Source organism: Peromyscus californicus, unplaced genomic scaffold (assembly GCF_007827085.1).
Source record: "Peromyscus californicus insignis strain IS unplaced genomic scaffold, ASM782708v3 Scaffold_17__1_contigs__length_78620276, whole genome shotgun sequence".
NCBI classification, from domain to species: Eukaryota; Metazoa; Chordata; class Mammalia; order Rodentia; family Cricetidae; genus Peromyscus; species Peromyscus californicus.
The window spans coordinates 4555799-4581988 of record NW_026294469.1 but is presented as its reverse complement, the minus strand read 5'-3'; the positions used below and the strand labels follow the sequence as shown (position 1 = coordinate 4581988).

General features: G+C 44.3%; 1 protein-coding gene across 4 annotated transcripts in view; it reads left to right on the top strand.

Annotated features, from left to right (window-relative positions):
- The window catches only part of Znf521 (zinc finger protein 521), a 296890-nt gene that overhangs the window by 268224 nt on the left and 2476 nt on the right, over positions 1-26190 (top strand). For all 4 annotated transcript variants that reach the window (XM_052741578.1, XM_052741577.1, XM_052741575.1 and 1 more), the window contains one exon: positions 1044-1159. In XM_052741578.1, coding sequence (XP_052597538.1) covers positions 1044-1159 — 116 coding nt within the window. The remainder of the gene's footprint in view (positions 1-1043; positions 1160-26190) is intronic.

The following is a 26190-nucleotide window of genomic DNA, read 5'->3' as shown; positions in this document are numbered from 1 at the left end:
GCCGCATCAAGAACAGTCTGGGTCTCTGTACAGATGGATGTGATTGTGTTAGTGTATCTTGAAGTCATTTGGAAATAACAGTTAAGAAAAATCAAACCTTCCTTCCAATATGAAGCATGTTGGGTGCGAAAGGAGAGCTGAGAGGTTTTTTTAAGGTAATGAGAAATGTGATTAAAATGTATGACTCTCAAGAACAATACTGTAATATTATAGGTTGTCTGGCAATTAGAATAATTTTAATGATCAGAGTGGAGCCGAAGTCAAACGGCAGCATCTCTAATAAGTCTTTTCCCTGCCTATACAGATTAATATTGTAGATGCAAACTTTTTTAGGTCACAGTGCACCAGGCATCCATCAGAAGTCAGCTCTGCCAACCCAAACAGCGCCTCTGGCATATACAATTTAATTATTAATAGTATGTCTCCTAGGTAAACTGTTACACAGTCTTAGGGCCTTGTTTTGTAGTCATTAAAATTGAACATGTTTATATTATTGAAACCCTTGCATTCTGTGTGTAGACCGAGTTGATCTTAAAGTATCCAAAGAGAATTTACCTGCCGTTCTGCTGCACATTTATAGACAGTGCCCCAGAGTAGCTGGGGGATATAATTTTTAGCATTAACACATTTAAATGGAGAACTGTTTGCTAGCTATAACTTTAGGCAAATGCAATAAACAGGGTTTGGGCAGCCATGATTTCTTAACCTGTAGGTTGTGCAAAGTAGGAGTCATTTCTTATGAGACAGAGCTGTGTATTTAAAATTCTCAGCTTTTATTTTCAAAGATTTATAGGGGAGCAGGGCCTCCATAAACCATTGCTTTGGAGATCTTTGGGTTGCATTGGGTGCTGGGTAGAGGGCATGCTAACAAAGGCCAGGGCCCAGCCATGTGCAACTGTGATCCCACTCTCCCCAGACGTCAGGAGCCGGCCATGCCCAGGAGGTGCGCCATTGGTTCCCCCCGCTGCCTGTTGATGGCGACTCGTGGGCTCAGCACACAGTGAAAGTGCAATAACCGCGTTCCCATCTCTTTGTCATTTCAGTGTTTGTCCAAGCTAACAAGCTGCAGCAGCACATATTCTCTGCCCATGGACAAGAAGACAAGATCTACGACTGCACACAATGTCCACAGAAGTTTTTCTTCCAAACAGAGCTGCAGGTAATGCCTCCTGAGGAAGGCTGTGACTGAGCTCGCTTGGTACTCTCCCAGAGCATCTTAACTATGGATTCAGAATCTCTCTTACCCTGGGCTACTCTGATGCTCTTGTATGTTTGGGGGTAAAAAAGAAAATTAGAGACCAGATTAATAGACACCAAAATAATTTTGCCTCTGGCTGCTGTCAATCATAAAAAGAACTAGAAGAGACCTATAATTGGACCTTCTGACCCAGCATGAAAGATGTAGGGGTCAGGTTTATTGGACTGCAGGATCATTCACCTCACTTGTCATAGCTCATTCTCCCAATTCTTGTTTTATTCATACTGTTTTCCCACTGGGAGCCATGCTGGATGGATATCCAGTCATTGTTGTCCAGAAGGTTGAACACTGGAGAGTGAGGGATGGCGGGAGGAGGCATGAAAGAAACTATACTCTTACTTTTCCAGGATGTATTTGTTCCACATCAGGCAACCGAGTAATTACTACGGAAACCGCAGCTTTTAGGTTGAAATCCGAGTACCCCAAGGTGTTGACTTGGGCCTTGAGTGTACCCTTTACTAGATGTGTGACTGGTCTTGGTCCATGATTTCTCTGAACCTCATATGCAATGAAAAAGAAGCAAACTTCACCCTCACAGGTTGTTATAAGGCGAAAATGAAACTATAGATATAAATATAAGGTATAAGACATAAAACATGCATGTTTGGTTGCTTGGGTGACTCTCAGGAAGAGAAGCTAAAAAAGAGGAGTCAAGTCAAGAGGCTGAGGATGCAGCTCAGGAGTAGAGTACTTGCTGTCATGCACAAGGCATTGGGGTAACCCAGGCATCATGGAAAATAGGGGAAGGAAAATGAGATTCAAAGGGCATAGTGACACATGCCAGCAATCCCAGGATCACAAGTTCAAGGCCAGCCCCACAAACAGAAACTATGAAGTCACAAAGACATTCTATCTCAAGAAAGCCAAAAAAAAAAAAAAAAGAGGAGAAACAAAGACAGAGAAACATGGATTCTATTCTGGAATTGTCAGTAAAAGAGAAACATGACCCTTTCATTGCCTTTTGCGTCTTAAAAGGAGAAAAAAGAGTAAGATCTGGAATATCCTCATGAGGAAATTTCTTAACCCTTGCTGGTTCCTGTGGGGAAAGTGGAGCGGAGCTGAACTGGAATCTTTGATTATGAACATTACCGACAGTACTCTTTGGCTTGAAATGGGTGTGGGTTTGATTTCTATGCCCAGAGCTAAGACCAAGCAACACAGACGTACCCTGTTCTTACCTACAACTCCTCCTGCCACCTGTAGGCCATCTTTATGCCCCGGCTACAAGGGTGGTTTTGGTGGTGCAAGATTTAGAGGAGCTGTATATCAGAATGGAGAATCTACAGTTTGTCTACTCGGTTATTATTCTAAACAACTAAGTTAGGTGACATTTCGGAGCTAAATGAACCCACTGAATTACACCATAGGCAGTGAAAGAAAACTAAAGTCGCTATTTAACATTTTATTACTTCTAAGCACTGGATCCCATCACATGTGTCTGCCAAGTACAAGGATAGAAAAGAGTCCAAGTTGTGCTTTTATCATACTAAAACAACATTACATTCCTTCATGAAGAAAATACTGGTTTTACTGCAGCATGTGTTAAAGAGTAAACCATATGGGGCTTGGTCTTTATGCCTCTGTAAAAGATCAAAACACTCAGTTGTTCTGTTCATTAGTATGGAAAATTTGAAACAGAGTGAAGTATCAGTTTGGGATGAAAGTTGTAGACATTGTGTAGGGACTGAAGCCTATCCCACATCTCAATGCTTCACTAGACTTCTACTTTGGTACTGTAAGGGCAGATGCCAACCTGGGGTATCTTCAGTGTCTTTCACAGAGAGAGCTCAGCACTATGGTGGTAGTGACCTGTGACCCACACTAGACCAGACACAATTAGACACATCCTTCCAAAAAGGAGGTTTCCTGGAACATACGATCTTCACTCTCTTGAAGTATATTTCTCCAGCTCTCTGATCCTGGGAAGCCTTAATCACCTCAGAAATTTCTTGAAGGACCTTAAAGAGCTTTGGCTTATGTGGGTTTCCATCTATTGATATTTTATAGTAATCCATTACTTTCCCCTAACTTCCAGATTGAGAAGTGTGTTAAACATAGGGAGAATGGGCTGTCCACAGGGTGATGTCAGCACACCTCCTTGTAGCCTCTTGAGGTGAGGAGGAGAGTGTTTACACAAACAATGTCAAATGGTGCAATGAAGTAGTGTTGATCTTTCAGGTACCCTACAAGGATCTAGGCAACCACAGAGGTCCCCAGGAAGCATCATGGTAGACATTCTAGAACACACTGCTCTCTCTGTCCCCCTGGACACAGAGGTCCCCCAGGAAGCATCATGGTAGACATTCTAGAACACACTGCTCTCCCCTCTACCCTGGATCTCTGTGGCCTCACGAAGGCTCTTAAGACACTTCTGACTCATTCACTCTAATTGAGCCAGAGGAGGTTTGCTGTGTGGTCCAGAGCTGTGGAACATGCGTGTTTGTCTTGATGTCAATACCAATACTCTGCCTCTGTGTGCACCATTCCTTAAATAAGAACAGCACTGATGGCTACGAAGGATAATTGTTGCAAATCTGAGATGAAATATTAACTTTATATTCAGTATTTGGAACGCTGTAATCCAGCCATGGGAGCATCTAAAGGTCTGTTTTCTCAAAAGCACTGGCCCTACTTTCGGCAACACTGAGCGAAAACGGATCAAGTTGACTTCCTCTAGTTTTGACAGTTTCTTTACTCTTACATTTTGACCCTAGAAGTTCATGTACCTATTCTTTCAGTACCCATATTACCTTAGAAAGTGAAATTCATGTGGTTTTAAAATACTGATTAATATCCTGTAGAGAAAATAAATAGAAAACAGAGTTCTTTTCGTTGCTAGGATGCAGGAAAATTGAACTGAAATTAAGGTTACAGTAGAAAATACTATCACAAAAATAACAGAATGGAAAGATCCAGCTAATTTATCAGCTGCTGTCCTTTGTACCTTGTTATGTAAAGAAAAAAATTTAAATTTTAAGGCACTGGAACTCACCTACTTTTTTACACCATTAAAGTTCAGAAGGGGCATTGCACAGGAGTGCATGAAATTAAATCTCCAAGAACTGAAATTATATAAGAGATCTTAAAGCATTCAAATTATCTGCCTCTTACTTTGGGGTAAGAATAATGGGATAAGCATAGAATAAACATTCTAAACTGCTCAGCAGTACCACTATGGCATATCCTTCAATGACGCAGACATGATCTTATGACATTTTCTTCACTAGTTCACAGTTGAAATATGAAAACAGTTTTTGTAGACAGTCATTTGCTTGTTGGATATAAAATCTACCTCTATGTATGTGTTTATAGATGTGTATATGTGTGTTTCCTGTATGTGTGAATAGATGGGTAGATAGCCGATAGAGGAAGCGATGTTAAGGAGTGTTACCACATTTTTGTGTGAGAATACAATTACATAGGCATGTATGTATATAAATACAAATATATACGGGGGATGTTCTTTCACTTGTATTACATACAAAACCAATCCAAATTTAAGTAATTCCTCCTGTGCGGTCCCTCTTCAGGAGACTGAGCACTCAGTCTTATTCTTTGAACATCTTTGGTTGTCACTGTGTTTAGTCAGGCAGTCTGAACCCTCTTTCTATGGAATACCCCATGTAGGACAGGGATATACACTATTTGTTAGTGTTCAGCCCTCATCTCCAGTCAACCCTGTAATCTTGCTGACACAAAGTCCGGGGATATGGGTGTATAGTGTTTCATTCTTCCTGGGATATTATCCTTGTGCTTTCCTGGAGCGCTACCATCCACCCACACACACAGACTCTTGTGAGAAAACCTGACGTATTAGCCAAGGCATGTGGTAAGAAGGGAAAGGTATTTGGGAATAAAAGCCCATTATTTCAACAAATAGAACTTTATATTATTTGGAAAATAAATGAATGTGTTCAGGGTTTCACATGTTTCCCTAATAGACAGCAGAGGTTTTTTAAAGCAGAATTTATGGGACTAGAGAGATGGTTCAGCTGTTAAGAGCAGTTGCTGCTCCTGCAAGAGGACTTGAGTTTGGTTCTCAGCACCCATGTCAGGCAGCTCACAGCTCCCTGTATATAACTCCCACTTCAGGAGATTTGATATCCTCTTCTGGCCTTCACAAGCCTCCATATAAATGTATGCACATGTGAGTGCCTGCGTGCATGCTTGCACATGCACGCGTAAACACACACACACACACACACACACACACACACACACACACACACACATGCAAATAAATGAAATAGTAAAATAAATCTTCAAGGCAGAACATAGGGCTGCCGCTTTAAGAGAGCATGACGTGGTCAAGAATAGTACCCAATGATGCACATTTGTATCCAAAGTGGCTTATGCGGTGGAGCATGTTAAAGATCTGTCAAATGGGTCCACTTCCTTACAGCACAGCAGTCATTCTTCAGTTGACAGCTCTGGAACACCTGCGATTGAGTGGCTGTGTTAGCCATCCTCTCCCTCCTGGCTTCTGAGGAAGTCGGCCATCACGGAGTGATTTAATGGAGACGGGAAATTCTTGCAGTGAGGTAGAACAGATTGGCCTACCTGAGCTTAGACTCTGGGAAGCTGGCATTTCGGCTCCTTTCGCATCCAGACTATTTTGTTACTTCACCTCTCTCTTCATTACGTCGTAGCAAATGCAGTGACTCCACATTGAGAATACAGTAGTCATCTGCTGGGGGGGATGGGGTGTTATTCCAGACATCACTGCAGTTTAAATTTGTCAACCTCTCTGCAGCTGTTTGATTTCCCCCTCAAATCACTCTTCCGGCATGTCACCTGATTTTGATGCATATTTTTCATGCCACAGTTTTACTAGTGCTTGAGGTTTATGGTCACATTTCTGAGAGAAAAATGAGTTGCTGTATATGAGCAGGGACGCACAAGACAACGACAGTACTGAAATGTGGCTCACTGGGTCCCTTGCTAACTGGCTCTCAGCTGGCCTTTCAGTATAGGTGCTGCAATTGTGTGCTTCAGATTATCAAAGTATGTGTATTGAGGCATTTAGAGGTCCTTTGTCAATAGTCAGAATCACAAGTACACTGTCCCAGTGATGTTATTAGGTTGGGGGGAGTTAAAAATACTCATAAAGGGGCTGGAGAGATGGCTCAGCGGTTGGGAGCACTGGCTGTTCTTCCAGAGGTCCTGAGTTCAATTCCCAGCGACCACATGGTGGCTGACAACCATCTGTAGTGAGATCTGGCGCCCTCTTCTGGCCTGCAGGCGTACACGCAGGCAGAACATTGTATACATAATTAATAAATAAATCTTTAAAAAAAAAAAAAAATACTCATAAAAACATAATTCCGTATCTTACATGTGCCATGATACCAATCATGCTGTGAGATACCAAAAATAATTCAAAATATATTTCCATTCAACTTTCAGAGGTATGATATAGGTAAATTACTCTTACATGAGATGGTATGTAATCTTTTGTTAGGACGACTCCAGCAGAGGGCATTGTACTCTCCAGCCCGGAAGTCCTGGAGGGACCTTCTTCCCTGGGTTGGTAAGGAAGATGGACATCAGACAGACAGCCCTTGACCAGTGCTTCCCTGGCATCTACATTTCTAGCGCTGACCCACGAGAGCAAAGTCAAGATCGGCCATTTTCTAGAAATAAAATCTCCATCCTAGAGATCAGACACTCCATTTTCTTAGTTTGCTGGCGTGATTTTTCAGTCAGTCATGCCTTGACTTATTGATAAGCATATTTCGTCTTTATCCACAGTTGTCCCACATCTTGCATTAGGTCTTGGTTTGCTGTTTCAGCATCTGACTATACAAGCTGGCTTCCAGGGGTCTTATTTCAAAACACTGTGCCAGCTCCCTCCAATTAAGGCCAAGACAGAGGGTTGTTTGCCTCTTCACAGACAGTGAGGTGGAGTGGGTATGGTCATTGTGTTCCCTTCCACCTGACCCTGAAATCCCTCCACAAACAGGAAGAATGGAAACTGTCTGCAGCAAATCCAAATTGAACGCTTGGAAAACTGTTTTGGCCCCCACGCCCATCTTCTCACAGCTTTCCTATGTGTTTCAAGTGCTTAATTTTTATTTCTCATAGACATTAAAGTTTCTGTCATTATCTCCACTCAAACTATAAAAGTCGCAATCCCACCCTGCCTTGCCTACTCTCAGAGGGCCTTCCTTTGAGGCCCCCAATGGAAACGTTTGCCCCTCACTCTGTCTAGACCTGGTACATCCGGTTCTGTAACAGTCCCTCAGGAGGATAGTCTGGGAAGGACCATCAACCCTCCCCTTCCTTCTGTTTTGCACCCCTCGGCGCCACAGTCCCTTAGCACCACAGAGCCTCGGCATAGCTCCTGGTCAGCCCTTAAACATATCAGGAAGACGCCAAGATTTGCAAGAGTATAAATTGTGTCAAATGAGTGCATGATTCTGGAACTGGCCCATTACATACATCGCTTCATTTCTTTGCTTTGTGGGCCTGTGGGGCTTTGGAAGCAAATTGGTACTACGGCAACTTCCACTTAATTTGCTCAGTGGTTAAATTGATCTATCTCTTTTATTTGATCGGATCTCCAGGAACCGAATCATTTGCATTGATTTATTGATTGGTGCTGTGTTTTCACCATTAGTTTTGATCACTTTCAGCTGTTAATATTGGATAATTCAATCAGGATTGATTGGCCTTACCAGTGAAGGTAGAGAGTTAATCAGGTCAGACACAAAAATGGGGCATAGGTAATCTAACCTTGGCGTGACTGTTACATTATTATATATCCACCCCTGCCATGAGTGCTGGGAATTTTCTGGAATAAAGGGAAAAGTTTGTAGTTATCTCACATTCACAATGCATCATAAAGTGAGGTCGTTTTATTTTGTTTTTAATAAAACTACATCTAGAAATTAAGCAAGCATGCAAAAAGATAAGTGTGGTTGTCGCAGTGAACTCATTTGGACTAAAAGCATTTTCAATTACCCATTTTGTCCCGACAAATGTCTAATCTGCGTGTGCATGCTTGGAGGCACAACCTGGGTTCACCCATTTCTAAGTCTGGCCCTCACTGCTCCACCGTGTGTCCTGGTAGTCAGACATCCAAGAGCCAAGTGGTTAATGTGACCGAAATCAGGGCAGCGGGGGTAATTGCAGAAAGTAGAAAACACTTTATTTGCATCTGAATAGTTTCTGCTACTTCCCCCCAGCTCAGTTTTCAAAAATTCTCCATCCATTAATTTCTTGATGTTCATATAGATGGCTGCGCTTCACTATTAAAAAGGGGAGCACCACCTCTTCGTTCTCAGACCAGCTTCCTCCTCCAACAGCCCTGTTGTAAGCAAGCTGCCATTACATTATTTTTTTGTCTGGCCCAGAGTTGACGACAGATGGCCATCTCTGAACTGCCATCAGCTCGACTTTATGGAGCATCCAGCTAGGGCGTACCGACAGCCCTGTGGCCAGTTCTGCAGCCCCCTCCCTCCCCACCCCCTGGAAGTGTTTGTCACCTCTGCCACAGTCTGCCTTGGCTGGGCCTTTCTGGCCCTGCAGTCTTTCACATAGCCAAGGCAGCCTGCTGCCACACCACAGGAGGATCTGCCTCCATTAGGAACAAGAGACTACAGAACAGGAGCTTCTGCCTGGGCACCTTTGTAGTCAGATCCACTGGAACAGTCTGGAAACCCAAATGTCTAGAACATTCTGCAGTCCAGACAGGCTCACGGAACTCCTGCATGTGTTCCTGTTTTAGATGTTTGCTGGACACGTGGGTCGATTCCTCACATTAGCAGAGACTAAGTGCCAGGAATAAACCCTTGATGTTTACAAACTTTCATCTGACTATTGGAAAACACCACATCTAGACCCAACTGTTGTGACAATTAGGGAAAGAGAGATGGCAATCACAGACTTGAACCATCAATCCCCTGAAATGAGCAGAGAATTCAGGCCAGCATCTTCTAGATCCCTCGAGGTGATGATCCTCGCACTGCCGCCCAGCAATGAGCTGTTCTGAGCATTTGGAGAAAGATTGATAGGCTACCCTTGATCGGGTTTGCTAAGGCAAGGCAGCTTCAGAGCCAGCGTGTATTTTAAGAGGACTTCACATTTGTACCCTTTATTGTTATATTTGCAGCGAATCTACAGCTCGTAACAGGCTGTGCCCTGCAGCTATGAAGGAGTAAGTTCCCCTTATTGGAGGGAAATCGGTGTTCTGTAAAAGCCTGAGATGGGGCGGGGGAGATGAATGGTGCTTAAAAGCACTGCTCGCGGTGCTGTCATTTGGAACAGCAACTCTGGAGCTCTAAACGAGAGTGAAAAGCAGGGTAAAGGAGTCCTTTTTCTAAAGCAGTGAAATTCCAAACTGCCTAAAATAACAGGTCTCCTTCATTGATTACTTCGCTGAATAAGCAGGGGAAGCGCTTAGGAGGCAGGAAGGGCTTCTGAGTGGGAGAGGAAAGTCTGCTAAGGGAAGACTTCTTCTCTGCCTCCTGGCTGGGGGCTGGGGGCGGGGCTCTCATCCTCTTCCTCACACAGCCCCCTCCTGCACGGAGGCAACTCCTCAGCTAGGCCGCCAGAGCCCATCCTCTTTCCCGGGAAACCTGCCTCCGCCATCAAAGGCTTCCTCTTCTATATCAACAAAGCTTGATTTCATAATTGACCAACCCACACCCTGGGTGCATCTGCTAAGCCTGTGTGCCTTCTACACATATAAAAGGCGACTCGCTGCCATTAAATATCATCAGTGTGCTGGGCGATGCTTTGAGTTTATAAGGGTGAAAGGTCACTGTGCAGGAAAATGGAACAGTATATTTGCTGTGAGACAGGTACCAAGACCTCACTCCCGTACTCAGTTATAATTCATGACGCTACTGGTGGGAAGCCCTTTTCCTCTGTGGAGTTAAGGCATCTGCAGTGAAGCCTGCTGAGAGCACCCTATGTCCTGACCACCATCTGTGCGCTCACTTCCGAGCAAGGAGAGAGAGAGAGAGAGAGAGAGAGAGAGAGAGAGAGAGAGAGAGAGAGAGAGAGCGCGCCAGCCTCTTCCCTCTCCCTCCCATTCTATCTCCTGGTGTTAATACTGTCCAGTTGTTACTGATTTGTGAAGGTAGTTCTCCAAAACAGAACAGGGCTCTTGCCTGGCTAAACACAGAGGTGGGCAGGATGACCTGGTGATGTCAAAACAGAGAAGCAGTAATGCCTTAAGACCATGGCTGACTTGGAGCCCAAAATTACTGTCAATCCCCATCTAGTAAGAGTGACCTCAACAACCTGGGAGCCCAGAGATGCAGTACAGGCAGCCAGAGCGACCCGAGTTCATCCTGTCCCCGAGCAGCCTTGAGGATCGGCAGTGGGAACTGACTGAGTGCTTCTGAGAAGTGCCTCTTGCTCTCTCCGTGGACCGACCAGCTAGTGGCATGAATGTCGTCCCAGCCCCACATACAGAGCGTCTCTGTGGTGACGCGCCACCCCTTCTTTGGGTTCAACACTGATTACCTTGCGGCTACCTGGACCTCAGTTCAAAGGATGTCACTGAAAATAGATGTGGTGAGCAGAGTGCTGCAAGCTAGGTTCTGAAGTGGTCAGAGCAGAGAAGTCCTGGGCCCTGAGCCTGCAGGCCATGCTTGCACATGTCCCTGCTCTCCCTGCTTCTCCTGGAAGCCCAGAGGTAATGAGACAGGGGAGGAGGGAGTGCGTGTTCAAACTTCTGAACCTAGACCTGCTTGTTGCTGGGTGATCCCAGATTAATCTGTAAGTCTTACTGATCCTGTGCCATCAACATGATCCACTGTTAGACTCCCCTTTAAAGGGTCTGGAAAACCAGCGTGTGATTTAGCAGGTAGGATGCCATAGGGGACCTACTGTGTTATAGACTCCAGAATGGATTTAGGAAGCTCAAACTCCAGTTAATTTCAGAGGCTTTGGAAGGGCCAAGGCAAGGTCAGAGGTCATCCATGAAGACAGTAGCCCCCGGGGGGGCCACCTTGCGTATAATTGGCTGGCCATCCCTGTCTGCTGTGGGGTGGTGTCTGTCACATCACCTCCTTCTCCCTCCCAAGGAAAAAGTAGGGCAGGAGTGGCTGGGCTCGCCAGCTAGGTTTTCTTGGGTGAAAGATCACTTTGAGATGACACAGGCGAGTAGTCAGCCTGAATTCCTGGTTGGTATTTTATTAATTTTGCACCAGGATAAATCCTGAAATTCTGACAAACTCCATGACAGGTGAAATTCCTTCTTGCAGAATCTTCTCAGCGAGAGGCTGCTCATTTCGTTCTGTTCCGAGGCAGGCAACAGGAGGGCAGCTTTATAATCAGCCCTCAAAGGACCCCCAGCCGCCCCAGAGTCTCGGACTGATTGAATAACTCCTGGGCCTCTTCCCCTAGGCCTCCATCAGCGGGGGTCCTGTGGAAAGCAATCTCCCGCAGACTGGCACTGAAGTGAGCTTTAAACCACCATTTTCTGCTCTCCAGAGGAGCCTGGAGTACTAAAAGATAGATGGACTGCAGATATTTTATGAGAAACTGTCAGAAGAAGAGCAGAGTAAATGTTTTTTTCTTCTTCTTTGAGTCACACACTACATCACTGTTGAATTTCTCCCAGCATCCTTTTACATTTAAAGTAAGAAATTAATTGGTTGCTAACCTTTCATTCCCCTTTTCCCTCTTCTTCGTTGTCTTCCTCCTCCTAGGGTTTTTTTTCCCCCTTAAATATTCACACAGAGGCCCTTTGCTTAACCACAGTTGTAGAAAATCAGTACCATTTGCAATGAAATATTTATAATGACAGAATGAAAAATTGGATTCATTTTCTGGACTGCAGCCGCACGAACAGTCTGCAACTTTGCACGAGCATCGTTGCACATCCCTCCTTCCTCCCTTTCACAGGAGTCATTTCCAAAACACACCACACGAACGTTTACCTGTGTGCGGGAGGGGTGCCCACCAAAGCACAGAGCCTGGCTTCACTCTTCAGACACCACGGGGAGGGAGAGCATGTTCGTGTTAGTGCTGCTCCTCAGGAGAGAGCGGGAGTGCATGTGGCCCAGAAACAGGAGCAGAGGACTCGAACTCCCGTCAGAAGGAAGAGCAGCAAGAAGTTTACAAGATCTGGGGAAGGAACGGTGGAGCCGAACTGTGTAGCATACCATGAGTAACAGCCCTGATGTCTTATTTTAGGGCAGATTTACAAGGGACCAAGGGACATGGACAGACAGCACCCAGCTCTTTTTTCCCCTTTTTAGGGTTGGCTGTGACCCCACCTCTCCAGGTGACCCTGTCACTTAGAGCTGTTTGCTCACAGATCTGGGGTTGGTCCTTTGCACTTTTCCCTCAGAGACCAGGGACAAAGGGCTTTGTTAGGACAACCCAGACTTGCCTTGTGAGCCTGCCCTCCTCACCTGTGCCACCCTGAATGGGAAACAGGTGCCGTTCATTCTGTTTTCAATAGCCCGCTGGAAGTGTAGCAAGCAGCCTCGGAAGTGAATCCCAGGTTTCCAAGTAAGTCTTCACTGCATACACAGTGTGGACTCACTTAGCTGCCCCCCAGCCTCCACTGCAAGGTACAGCAAGGGACTTGCACCCCTTGCAGGGAATCCTCCCAGGCCTCCAGCTCAGCCCTCTAGGTTAACCTTGAATTCATTCTGTTTGGAACACCGGGCTTAATTAGTTAGCAGTGTTTCATTTTGATGGTTTTCCACAAGTGAAAACAGTTTCTAGTTTTAAAACATGAATAAAAACAGCTGTGAATTGAGATCTTCAAGGTTTCAGGCCCTGGATTTGCCTCATCATGCATCAATGGCTCCCTAAGATCAATAATCCATATTTTATTATATAATAAAGGCCGTCTGTAATTGAATTACCTCACTCACTCCATCTGATTAGCCCCAGTTCACTTGTGGAGAGGACAAAAAGAATGCCCGCGTACCTCGATAGATTGTATGATTTAGATGTAAAGAACCCGAGAATTTGTCTCTCCAGGGGCAGTGTGACTCACAGCTCCTGTGGGGGGGTATGGTAGCGCTGTTTTCACATCTGTCTGTCATACAGCCAACCTGACATGGCTACCCTACCACAGGTCTCCCTTCTGGCCAAGACCAAGGCCCCCGCTCTAAAGTTCGGAAAGACGGTGAGCTGGTCTTTGTTTGGGGCTTTGTTTTGTTTTTCTTTAACGATCCTTGCAGAAGTATAGTTGTGTTTCCCCTAAGGCCAGTTCCTCTTATCCATCCATAGACTGTCATTTGGGGGCCTTTGTGAATGCTTACTCTGTCTTCTTCGAAGCAAAATTTAGCACCAGTTTAATAAGAACCCTGAACAGGAAAAGAGAAGTGCCATTCATTCTTGGGCTCTCCCAGGACAGGACTGTAGTCCAGCTCCTGTGCTCCTCCCACAGTCTCAAAGGGTGGCTGTTTCCGTACAAGCTGTGAGATTTGCCTTTACATTACATTTCAAATATATACATAGGATTCTGTGAAGTCTGCTGACAGTTCGGCACAAGATGAGGTGTGCTTCCACACAGGCAGCCGTGTAGCTCTGGAATCTAGCCTGGAGTTATTTTACTGTACTGTTTCCTGGAGATTCGGGGAGAAAAGAAGCTTTCCTCAGAGTGTTCGGCTTAGGATGCTAGTACTTTTTCCTTCCAGCACCATGCATGGATGCAGACGTTTGTTACCCCTTAACCCTTATTATTGCTTTCTTCTTCTTCTTCTTCTTCTTCTTCTTCTTCTTCTTCTTCTTCTTCTTCTTCTTCTTCTTCTTCTTCTTCTTCTCTTCCTCCTCCTCCTCCTCCTCCTCCTCCTCCTCCTTCTGTGCCAGGGTTAAGGGGAAGTCTTTTTTAACATCAGCTTTGCTACAACTTAAGCAAGTCTGAAATATATACCCAAGTAAATGGGAGCTGTAATAGTGGAGTGTAGAGAATCAATCTCCTCTCAGGCCAGGAAAGGAACGTTGAACAGTGTTCATTCCTGGACTGCAGATGTATTTCTGCCTGTGACACAGCTTGCCCAGCCGCTTTGAGTGATTTCCACTGTTATTAGGCAGGCTCGAAAGAACAACAGGCATCCTGACAGAAGAAGCCGTGCAGCCCAAGTCCTTGGTGAAAGAAGGCTGCACGGGGAGCCGTGGTGTCAGGAAGAGAAGCACCCCAACGCAGACTACCTCAGTCTCTGGCCTCGTTCTCCTCGGGTCCAGTGCCGTCGGTGCTGCGGCTGTTTGCATTTGTGTTTGAAGTGCCGGGCGGTTTAATGAAGTTATTCTTTTATAAATTTTGCAACACAGAAGCAAGCGTGAGGGCTTTAAATTAGAATAAGTGCCACTTCTGTGTGGCAGGCTCCTTTGAGGACTGATTAGAATGAGGCCTCCCGTTGCCTGGCCCTTTATGCGTGGCGCTGCGGCTCTGTGTACTTGTTTCCGGCTCACCTTTGAATTTACGTGAGTGTGCACCATGCCTGCCGCCTGGCCCTCTGCTAGTGGAGACTGTCATTCTTCCAGGATCATGTTAAATACTTCACATTAAAGAGTGCTTTTTTTAATTATACTGCTTTATTGTAATGAATTCAAATTAACTTGGAGGAGCAAATTGTATAAGGATGTGAGGGTTATAGATTGCTCTCACCATAGTTACAGCACACCTCTGTGTGGGGGGACTAAAGGGCTGTCTCTCTGGTAGCTCAGAGTACTTGAAGGGGTGAGGAAACTGTCGCAAAGAGACCAGGAAGCAAAGCAGGAAAGGTGTCCTGAAAGTGGGAAGGCAGTGGGAATCTCACGTGTGGGGTTCTTAAGCGACACAGGTCTCCTTGGTGGAGGGAGGTGGAGGGGGTACCTCTGCCACTTTAAGACCTGAAATACCCTAGGAGGAAATGGTGTGCAAGAGAGAGAGAATGAACATAATGTAACAGGCTTCCATAGAGGAGCAGAAAGGCAGAGCTGGCCAGGTAGCTCAGTAGGAAAGGGTGCTTGCCACCAGCCAAGCCTGATGACCAGAGGAGTTCCCTCCGTGGGGAATCCACACGATGGAAGGTGAGAAGCAACTCCACCGAGCTCTCCTCTGACCCGCACGTGGACTCCCGACACACCTGCTCTCTTCTCTTGGTGCCTGTGTGAGCTCCTGATGAACAAAGATGAGTTTAGAAGACACAGAGAGGGAGTCTTCCAGAGGGGTCCTGAAGCCGTCGGCAGCAGATTAAAATAGACAGGAAAGGGGGAAGAGAGGCAGGCCGGCGAGGGGGACATAAGCAGACCTTCCTAAAGAGGAGTTTTTATTTCAAGTGGAAGATAGCTACGTATTGTACAGGGGCAATGACGTGTTTGCACTTTCAAGGAATTTTCTCACAATCTCAAACAAAGCCTCCTTGGGGGCTTCCTCAAGTAGTATCCCCATCTCAGACTGTTCCAGAGGGGCAGAGAGATCTAAAGAGGCAGTGGGGCTTTCAGATGTGGGGCCCATGCATGAATATAACTCAGTTCTCCACACAGCAAATGCTGCTAAGGCGTGGAAATGTGAACGGGCACACCTGATCCCAGGGTGTGGCTCGTGTTCAACACTGCTTGATGATATCAATCAATGTGCTAAATTTTGGCCTAGCAGACAATTATTCGGTTGACGATGATAGGCAACAGGTTCTCTGTTATCTTTAATGAATTATAGTGTGTTTGACTCATGCCTGGAGAATGTGACCGTGAGATAATTAAAAACAAATATGGCCTCCTGGTAAGAGCACTTGCTGTGCTAGCCTGATGGCCTGAGTTCAGATCCTCCACACCCGTGTTAAAGCTGGGTACATGCCTGTGCACCTGTAACCCGTGTGTGGGATGGGGAGATTTGAGGATCACCTGGGCTTGCAGGCCTGACAACCTGACTGAAAAGAATGGGGTGCTCCTGGGTCAGTGAGAGGCTGTCTCAAAGGAATAGGGCAGGGAATTAAAAAAAAAAAACAGAGCACCTGATGTCCCTTTCTGACTTCTGCACACACACACACTCACACACACACACACACACACACACACACACACACACACGGGGTGGGGAATGACTTCCTCCAAGTTCAGTGAATTCCATTTTTATAATTATTGGAATTCAGTTGAGAGGGACCCCTGTCCTATCAGGTTGAACGGCAGAAAGAGGCTCCTTCTCCTCACAAAGGTTACCCTTTGAATATAAATCACAAGTGCCGGGTGCCTTTCCCATTCTAATCAGATGACCTTTTGAGTCTGATGGACCAGAGTTTAAATCCTAAGGCTGCCAGTCAGTTTTTAAATCAATGCCTGGCTCCCACACCCTTCAGTTCCCAACTAAATCACAGTGGATCCCACACACAGGAGTGCTGCAACCAGCAGGAGGAACATGGCAGCTGCCCACAGGACAGCCCAACTATAAGATCTTGAGCTAAGTCTGCAGTGGTGGCGCACCCCTTTAATCCCAGCACTCGGGAGGCAGAGGCAGGTGGATCTCGATGAGTTCCAGGCCAGCCTGGGCTACAGAGTGAGTTCCAGAACAGTTACACAGAGAAACCCTGTCTCAAAAAAACCTAAAACAAAAACAAACAAACTAATTAAAAGATCTTGAGCCAAGGAGAGTGACTAGGATTTATTTCACTAAGTTCCCTTTAAAAAAAAATTCAAATTAAAAAAAAAAAAAACCTTCCAGGATTCAAAATCGAAGAGGAGGAGGGAGCCACCTATCTGTATTGCTTATAAGAGGGTATTTCTAGCAATATCATTCTAAGCACCCATTATTTGTTGCTAATTACTACACAAGCCTGTTAATGTTTAGCAGAAGTTTGTTTAATTGTGTTTGTCTGGGAAAGAGATGCCTGAATACAGCTTTAGCATGGAGAATCAGTGGTGTGCACCCCAGAGCCTGGCAGAAAAGAAATTTGTATTCGCCCAAGATTAACACAGCAGCGTCAGACAAGCCTTTCCTCTCCCCTCTTCCTTGCGCAGAGTTATTTATCTTTAAGGTATTAAAATTAAAGCACGAAGAAGGGGCACTGCTCACGGATGTAGAATCGGAAGGAGGTCATTCTTAAGCTTGTTTACAGATGTTCTGGTTTAGAAAGCACCAGTGTGATAAATTAAACATTACAGTGGAAAAAACTAAGGCCTAGCAACAACTGGCGCCTGGACACATCTGTCTGGGAAGAGCTGACTTAATCCCTGAATATCATATGAGAGAGTATTGCCTGTCAAAGCCTTCTGTCCCCCAGCACACTGAGACTGTAGTTCCGGGTCTGGGGCAGAATCATCATGACCTGGCCCTCTCCTTTCTGCTCTGTATAGTATGACTGCAATTTACTATTGGCTCCTTGCAGTTAAGTAGGTTGCTCAATTTGTTGATTGATTGTAAAAAAAAAAAGAAAAATCAACTTCATACTTTTAACATATTTCCCAGTGGCCACCTTACTTCATTGAGCCTGTTCTTCCAATCTGGAACTTTCTGTGAATCTCAATGCAGATTGTTGTGAGTTCCACAGGGAAAAATTTCTTTCTTTCTTCTTTTTTATAAAATGCTTTATTGTGTTGTGTTATAGAGACAGAGAGACAGAGACAGACAGAAAGGTACTTCCATGGCACAGTGCATATTTGGGGGTCAGAGAGTAACGTAGGGTATTGGTTCTTGCCTGCTGCCTTGCTCATTTGAGATGGCCCTGGGGGGACAGACATGTGCTAACACAGCTGGGTTCTGCAGAGGTTGGGGTATTGAACTTGAGAACTGACACTTGGAAGGCACGCATTTACCCCCAAGACATCAATATCTTCAGCCCTCCAAAGAGGAGAATTTCCAAGTCTTTCCAGTGTGCAAAACAGTTAGAAATATGCTTAAAACCGAAATTTTACTATTCTTTTTAAGGTCTTCCTGGAAAAAGGAATTGTTACCATATTAACATTGCTTATATGTAGCCCAGAAATATAATTTGGCCTTTTGAAGTGGCTTGTTTTATTTCTCTATACTGTTTAATTGTCAAAATACTGGGAATTATATGTTCCAACTTAGAAGTTGCATTATTTAAATAATTAGTCTTCGCTTCTGAAGACTCACATTAAACTAAGGCCCAGGTAATTAGCTGAGTATTCTTGCTACATTATAAACCACTGTGAAATTTTCCAGATGGTTAAATATTGCTGTTTGTTTATTTATTTTGTTTGTTTGTTTTAAAGAAAGGGCAAAATGTGAGCTCATGCAGTAATCCCAGAACTTGGGAGGCAGAGGCAGGAAGATCAGTGTATCACCTCAGCTAAATAGTAAGTTTGAGACCAGCCTGAGTTACATGAGACCCTTTCTGAAAACAAACAAAAAAAACTGTAATTTGATGAACATAGCCCTTTCCAAACTGATGCCTCACCTGTCTGCATGACCTTCATGTATCTTCAGCCCACCAGATCCTGTGATAGCTATGAGATCTGTCTTCTGCCCCATGGCACTCAGTTTTGCCTGAGTTCCTGCCCTCCTTACTTCCTCCAGCTCCAGACACGTGTGGATTCTCTAAGTTGGCTTACAGCCCCTCACAGAAGGCAGAGGGTCCTTGTTCTGTTTCCTTTGAACTCTGTCTCTCCTGGTAGATTGTATGAACTATGGCCAGGAACATCCTTCATCTCAACAGAGATGCCCATCCAACACTGTCTCTTTGGTCCTTCCCAATTAGGAGACTACACTTTTGTTCTATACTATATTATATCCAGATACAATCATTCCTGCCAGTAAACATAGGCCAGCAAATTGGTAGTGGTGCCTCTGGGGTTCTTTCCAAGTAGACATTCATTTCCACACCCTAAATAGTAATTTTCAGAGCTTAATTTCTGAGTCACTTTGGACACTGTTACAATGTGAGCATCCCTGAGCACTATTGTTTCCTTGACCTGAGGTGGACCATCCTTAGGAGAGTAAATAGATGAGTTAGTGGACATTTCTGGAGAGATTTGGTCCTACCCACAAAAAAAGGCAACTTATATCTCCAAGGACTCTCTGCAGAATTTCTGGATAATTACCCACATTCATCCTGTGACGTTATTTTTAAAAGCCATGCAGTACAGTCCTGTGTAGTATCTATGTGTCTCTTTGTAGGACACAAATTATTTTTGTAAGGTGGCAGACATATCTCACAGACTGACTAGCACACTCTAGCACATAGTGGCAAGCTCAGTCTATTTCCCATACAGAAATAATCAAAACCTCCAACTTGATCACAACTCATAAGCCTGTCCGTGCATAGACGGATCAATAGCAGGGACTCCTGGTGGCCTCTGCTCCACACTGCAGCAAGGAATGTCCAGCCTGTGGCCTGTGGGTCACACCAGGAGAGGTTAGCTATGCATGCAGACCAATACAAGATCAAAAATGTAAAACATTATGGAATTTTCTTGTGATTCTATTTTTGTAACTTGATTGTGTGGTTCTCAAGCATGAACTTTATAGAGATGACAGCATCCCCTCATGGTATCTGACACACCATAGACCAGCATTTCTGTATTTCTCCTTTGCCTGTGGACCAGTTCTTTCTTGTTGAAATTTAAATATAATTCAATACTAAATTTTCCTTATCTCCAACCCTTCATTTATTCATGCACAAATGTTTTCCAAGTACCATAAGGCAGCGGTTCCTAAGTAAGAGTGATTTGTCTCACCAGAGGATATGTGGTAATATCTGGGGACACACGTTACGGTAGAGACCAGTACACCTCCTATAGTGCTCAGGAAAACCACAGCTTTCTATCACCTGATGCCAGCAACACTGAGGCTGGGGAGACCTGTAGGAAGGCAAGCTCATGTTCACCTTTTGGAATCCTCTGCACCTACATGCTGTTCTTTGAAATCCAGTGCAGGAATGGCATCTGTTTTCCACAGCAGTCAGAAAGAGTACACTGCATCCCCTCCAATGGTTCCCTCCAGCTTCCTGTTCCGTACAACAGTCAGAAAGAGTACACTGCATCCCCTCCAGCGGTTCCCTCCAGCTTCCTGTTCTGTACAACAGTCAGAAAGAGCACACTGCATCCCCTCCAGCGGTTCCCTCCAGCTTCCTGGTCACACTTCTGGGTGCCAGCTCATGAACTCACTGTTCCGTGCATACAGTAGAATCAGCACAACTCATGCTTTCTAGGTTCATCAACACTAACATCCAAAGACGGACCAGCACTGTGTCCTTCAGTAGGCTTTAATGGAATGCTAACTCTTTTCCTATGAAAAATACAATAGAAACTTTAATGCCAGAATTGTTTGAAAAACTAGCCTAAAGTCTAAAGTTTATAAAACAATTCTCTCCTTGTGGGGGAAACAAACTCTAGTGTGACTGTCTTTTTCTGTCTGACATAGCATATATTTTTCTCGTGATTCCATTTCACTTTTGTTTTAATATATAATTTAATGTCACCCAGAAAGTGCTCTGAGATATCAAGCCCATGTGAACTGCTAAATGTCAAAAGAAAATGCATCAGTGTCTCTGCAAGTTCATGGTGATGACGGGGCCATATGAATACAATAAAGAGGGAAATTCTGTGGCTGCAAACATGATCCGAAATGCAAAGTCTGTGGCCTTAGAGAGCAGATGCAGATCACGATAGGTGGGTTCTATGCTGCAGTGGAAGGGTTCTAGTGAACTTCAAATGTGAAAATCACGGGTCAACTTTCCTGGACATAGGAAATCTACTATATATGCACATTGGTTGTCATTTTTACTTTCTGTTTTGGTCATCAAATCACTAAGGGAAAATAAGACACTGCATAAAAGAACATCATGGAACATATCTCATAAAAATAGACATGTCCACAAACATGTTCCTGATGTTTCCCAGGTAGAGTCTATGAAAACACAATTGTGCAGAATTTCCCCTGACAGGACATGTAGTGACTGCTTTGCAAATGGGTGTGGATGGAATGCTGGTTGATTCGGGTCTTTGATGCAATTCTTAGAACGTTCTTGGTGCTAGTGCCAGGGTTATGGGGATTCTATTCATTCAGATTTGGAGGTATGAGAACGTCTCTGATTGTGTGGACTCTGAAAGCATTTCTTTATTAACATTCCTCTCCTGTTGACCTTATTAAAATGCTTGAGGTCCACCCTTTGCCTTTGTGACTATTTTTTTCCACCATCGTCCAGGGTCAATAGACCAGCATCCTGTCATCACTCCCTGTATACACTTTCAAACTATTTTACTTCCAGAGAAGAAGTTGGAAATGAAAAAGAGAGAGGGTAAAAATGTAAAACTCTTGATTAGAAAGTATAATTTAATAGAACATGTATTGAACCAAATGTATTGATTAATGTAGAAGATATAGTACTTATATTGATTCAAACCAGAGATTTAGTACTAAAAGCTCTAAGCCAAAAAGCTGTTGCAGGTTGCTACAAAAGTCAGTTTAATGCTGTCCTTGGAATGCCTTCAGAAAGAAATTCTTCTAATGTTGGAGGACTAGGTAGAATGCGGTATATGTCAGTCTGATCCCAGAGGGTTTGATTTTGTACTCTAATAGCTGTTACGAGCCTACATTATATCCAAGGAGTAATTTTCCTTAGAGGTGCCCAGCTCGCTTTGTGTCAATATTCTAGCATTTTAAGTCACGTACAGTATATGCTTCTGGGAACAGGGAAGGAGCCAGCCAGACTCATAATGGCCTGCATTCATTAATAAAGGCAGAGGCTTCTGTCCCTCCATTGCCCACTACAGGGAAGCCTCTTTAGCCTTCAGGGACCCCGTACAGACACATTTAAAGGAAGCTCTATTTTGAGTGGGCAGGAGATGAAATGTACGACTTGGAGGTATTTCTTAAGTCAGCTCTGTGCCCGAGCACAGGGGTGACCTTCTGGGTCAAAGAAGAAGGCAGGTCAAAAAGACTTATTATCCAGACTGTTGGAAACCAATTGCTTTTGTTTAAAAATAAATAAATAAATAATGGGAAAGCAGGGGCGCTTAAAGGTGGACAGTGATGTAGAATTCAGTCTACAGCCTGGAAAGAATGCTTGCAACCGAGTGTGAACCGGAATGTGCTTCTGAGAAAACAGAGAGCGTACTGATTAGCCTCTGTGTTTACAGATAAACGGCCAACCCAAGTGATAAAAGGAAGGGTAATATAATTAGTTAATCAGGGGAGATTGATTGCGGATGTTTGTGTTCTTCAACTAAAGGGAAGAAAACCAACATGTTACCACAGCACTGTTACCATCTGTTGAGAGACACAGCCACACTTCATCTTTATATTCCTGTGGTTTTTTTTTTCCTGCCTTGCTTTGTTTTTAAGCCCTGATTCCATCAGTTTGGAAGCATCTCATTTAAACTGAGTCCAGCCACAGTGTAAACTGAGGGCGCAGTGGGTGAGTGGGAAGCTCCTCCTTTTCTGTCTCGTTCTTCCTCTTCATTCCTTTTTAAATAGCACACTGGTTCTCTCTCACCTCTTAGAGCTTGTCTATATTTGTGTTGGCAGAAGCGTCTATAAATAGACAAGTCATGCTTTAAAGAAAAAAAAAGATTTACATCTTTGAACCAACAGAATTTTTTTTTTACACAGCCCCTGTTCCAATGCAGCTTTGAATGCTGCTGCCACTGAACATTTCGGTGGTGTTCACAAAGCGCAGGCCAGAGGGGCCATGTTTGCTGAGAACTGGAAAAGTCCAGACAATCTGGGGGCACCCCTTTTTGGGTGGAAATGGAATTTTTTAATCCTGAGAAACTAGATTTCCTATCTGTACCCCCTTCAAATCTTAACTTTTATCATGGTTCTAGGTTAGAAATTCAAATTCCCATCAAGATTTGAGGAAAATTGGATCACTTCAAAATTGCAAGGTGAACAGTTTCAGGGGATCATGGGTTTTTATTTTCATTTAAAAAATATTTTCCTTGGAGTGCATTTAAAATAGGATTAAATCGTTTGACCAGCAAATGTGGTCAGCCCTCCTAAAGACGAGGCTGAATTAATCACTTGTTAGGATGCCAAGCCTAAAATGAGAATTCCAGTCTTATAAAATGGAAGGCATCTCACATTTTAGAAGAAATACATAGTGCTAGGGTGAATTTTTAAGGCTCTCGTCTGTTTTTTAGCTTCTAAGTTTATTTCACATTTACAGGAGAAAAAAAAAAAGAAAGAAAAGAAAGAACGCACACACTCCTTCCAAACCAGGCCCTTTACAGTGAAGAGAGTGTTCTCAGAACCTCACTGTTAGCATAGCAGACCTACATAGATCTTCTCTTAGGCTTTAAGGTATGTTGTGGGTTTGATTTTTTTTTAACACAAACCCCCCTCGTGTAAAACAACTGTTCATAACTGGGATTAATGGTTTTCAATTTTCAGTTCCTTAGACATGGGGTCTCCAGGAGATGGCTTTTTGCAGAGTAGAATATGGCTCTCTGTGGGATTGCACAAGTTTTCTTCTCTTCCACCTCCTTTTCTGTCTTCGCCCCCCACCTCCACCAATGTTGCTCTGATGTTCCTCTCGATTATGTAAAACACTTTGCCTTCATTGGAACAGATATTTTTTCTCATAACCTGTCATTGCATTAAAGTGCTTTGGGGACTGTGAATTGCTGTGTAAAATTGGTGAGATTACCCACTGCTTTGTTCTAGTGAAGTGGTTTCCTTCAGACCTAAAGAGCTCAAAACTCTGTGCCCGAGGTGCTGCTGGGGGAAGGCGGGCAGGCAGTGGTGCTTCCTGCTTTCCTGCTTTTTGAGCATCGCGTCCTTGGTGTCTCAGGGCTGCCTCGGTCGTGTGGTCCTCTCTGCTTCCAGCTTCTGCTGTCTACATTTTGTCTGTCCACTTGTTTCTTGGCAGCCTGTCCCAGCAAATGATGTCTATGATTTCTTAAAAACACAAAAATCACTGAGCACTCCCGTGGAAAGATTGTTTCCCATCCAAAGGGACATCTGAAGGCCACATCTGGAGACTGTGACTTTGTGTCTGTTCTCACCCACACCTACAAGACAACTGAATGAATGTGTGCCTCAGACACACCATCCATCCGTCTACATCAGGCTGTTTGTCCTTTCAGGGGACTTGGAATAGGGCACATGTGCAGGAAGCAGAAACATCCCAGGGATCCTCAAAGGAAGTCCCTTGAGAGGGTATCAGAAACATCTGGAATTTTCTTCCCCTGACCCAACAAAAATATGCCCATTTCCCATGGACCTCTGGGGATATGCCTCCTTCCCACCATGAGAATTGCTGGCGGGGGTGGGGGCCGGGGTGGGGGGGCAGCCAGGAATGGAAGAGACCCTTAATTGGGCTGGAGCCAAAAAAGGGAAAATGAGCCGGGCAGTGGTGGCGCACGCCTTTAATCCCAGCACTCGGGAGGCAGAGGCAGGCGGATCTCTGTGAGTTCGAGGCCAGCCTGGACTACCAAGTGAGTTCCAGGAAAGGCGCAAAGCTACACAGAGAAACCCTGTCTTGAAAAACCAAAAAAAAAAAAAAAAAAAAAAAAAAGGGAAAATGAGTGTGATGGTATATATTGATTGTCAACTTGACAGAGTCTAGAATCGCCTAGGATGCAAGTGCCTGGGCACACCTGTGAATGAGTATCTAGATTAGGTTAGCTTCTGGGCATGCTTATGAGGCATTATCTAGATTAGGTTAGTTAAGTTGAGAAGACCCACATAAACTGTTGGCAGCACCATTCCATGGGCTGAGATCCTGGGTGGGATAAAAAGGAGAAAGCAAGCTAACCACAAGTATTCATTGCTTACTGCCTCCTGACCACGTAACCAGCCGATGGCATCCCGACTGTCATGACAGACTGTCTCCACAAACTGGGAGCCAAAATAAACCTTCCTTCCTGAAGCAACTTTTGTCAGGCACTTGATCTCAGCAATATAACGGTTCTAATACAGTGAAGGGGAAGGATCTTCACATGGCAGGTGTCTGCACACAACAGAACCTGGTTTTTCACTATCCTTTCTGTTGAGGAGACATATCCGTGGATCTTGACTTGGTATAAGCTTGTGTTTCCCAAGCCTGCTCTTGCCCCCTTCATGAACTTGTTTTATCTGCTTCTCTCAACCTTCAAGTCCTTGGTAGCAGTGACTTCAGTCTGTTGCAATAATGTGATTAAAATATATCCACATATATAGAAAGATGTGTAAATATTTAGTGTGATTGTTAAAAACTAGATCTGTACCTGTGTCGGTTGTGAGGAAATAAGAAAAAAAAACAAGATGGGTGAGTTTGAGCCACATTAGGAAACTTAAAAATAAAATGATACAGGTAAGACCAGACCATTAAGTTATTTCTTTTTTAAACATTATTTTCAGGAAAATCAAAGTACTAAAAAGGCAGCTGCAGCACCTCATCATTAGCTATTAGTGTCGTGGCTTCTTGTGTTTATTTCATTTCATAATTCTCTGTAAGTTTTTTGCTTTGTGTTTAGTTCAGACCTGTCTGTGAAACCACGTTTGACTTGGAGATAACAACAGGAGCCGTGTAGTTTAGGGTTTTAACTTTTTAATGCTTGTAAACCTCTAATCAGAGCTGTGTTGATCTCTGAGAAAACAGGAAAGTTTTTTGTTCCCATCAGTATTTTTAATATGCCTTCAGAAAAACACCTCCCAGACATATTCAAAATCAATACCCAGACAAAAGAGTTGGCATAAAAATAGTTTACTCTTAAATGCACTTTGAGGCCGGTACTACTAGAGAGAAAGCCATCTTTTGAAGAGAACGGAGCAAAGGAGTTTTACATAAGGGTAGAATAAAACAAAGCTGCCTTGCCACTAGTGAGGTGTTTCAAGTGTTTTGCAGTCTGGGCTCCAGCCCAGTGTGTGCTATGCTGGAATCTCACTCCTCAGCTGTAACTGTTCACCACACAGTCATTGTCATGGTAGGAAGGGACCTATTCCCACTGTCCAACTCCATCAACAGAAAGCTAAATCTGCGACAAGGAAGGGGAGCTAGGACCCTCCCATGGCTCCCCACTCCCTGGCTGGTCTACCAGGCCCAGTCAGGAAGTGTCAACTACCCAGCCCTTGGCCATGCAGCCTATCTCTCTGA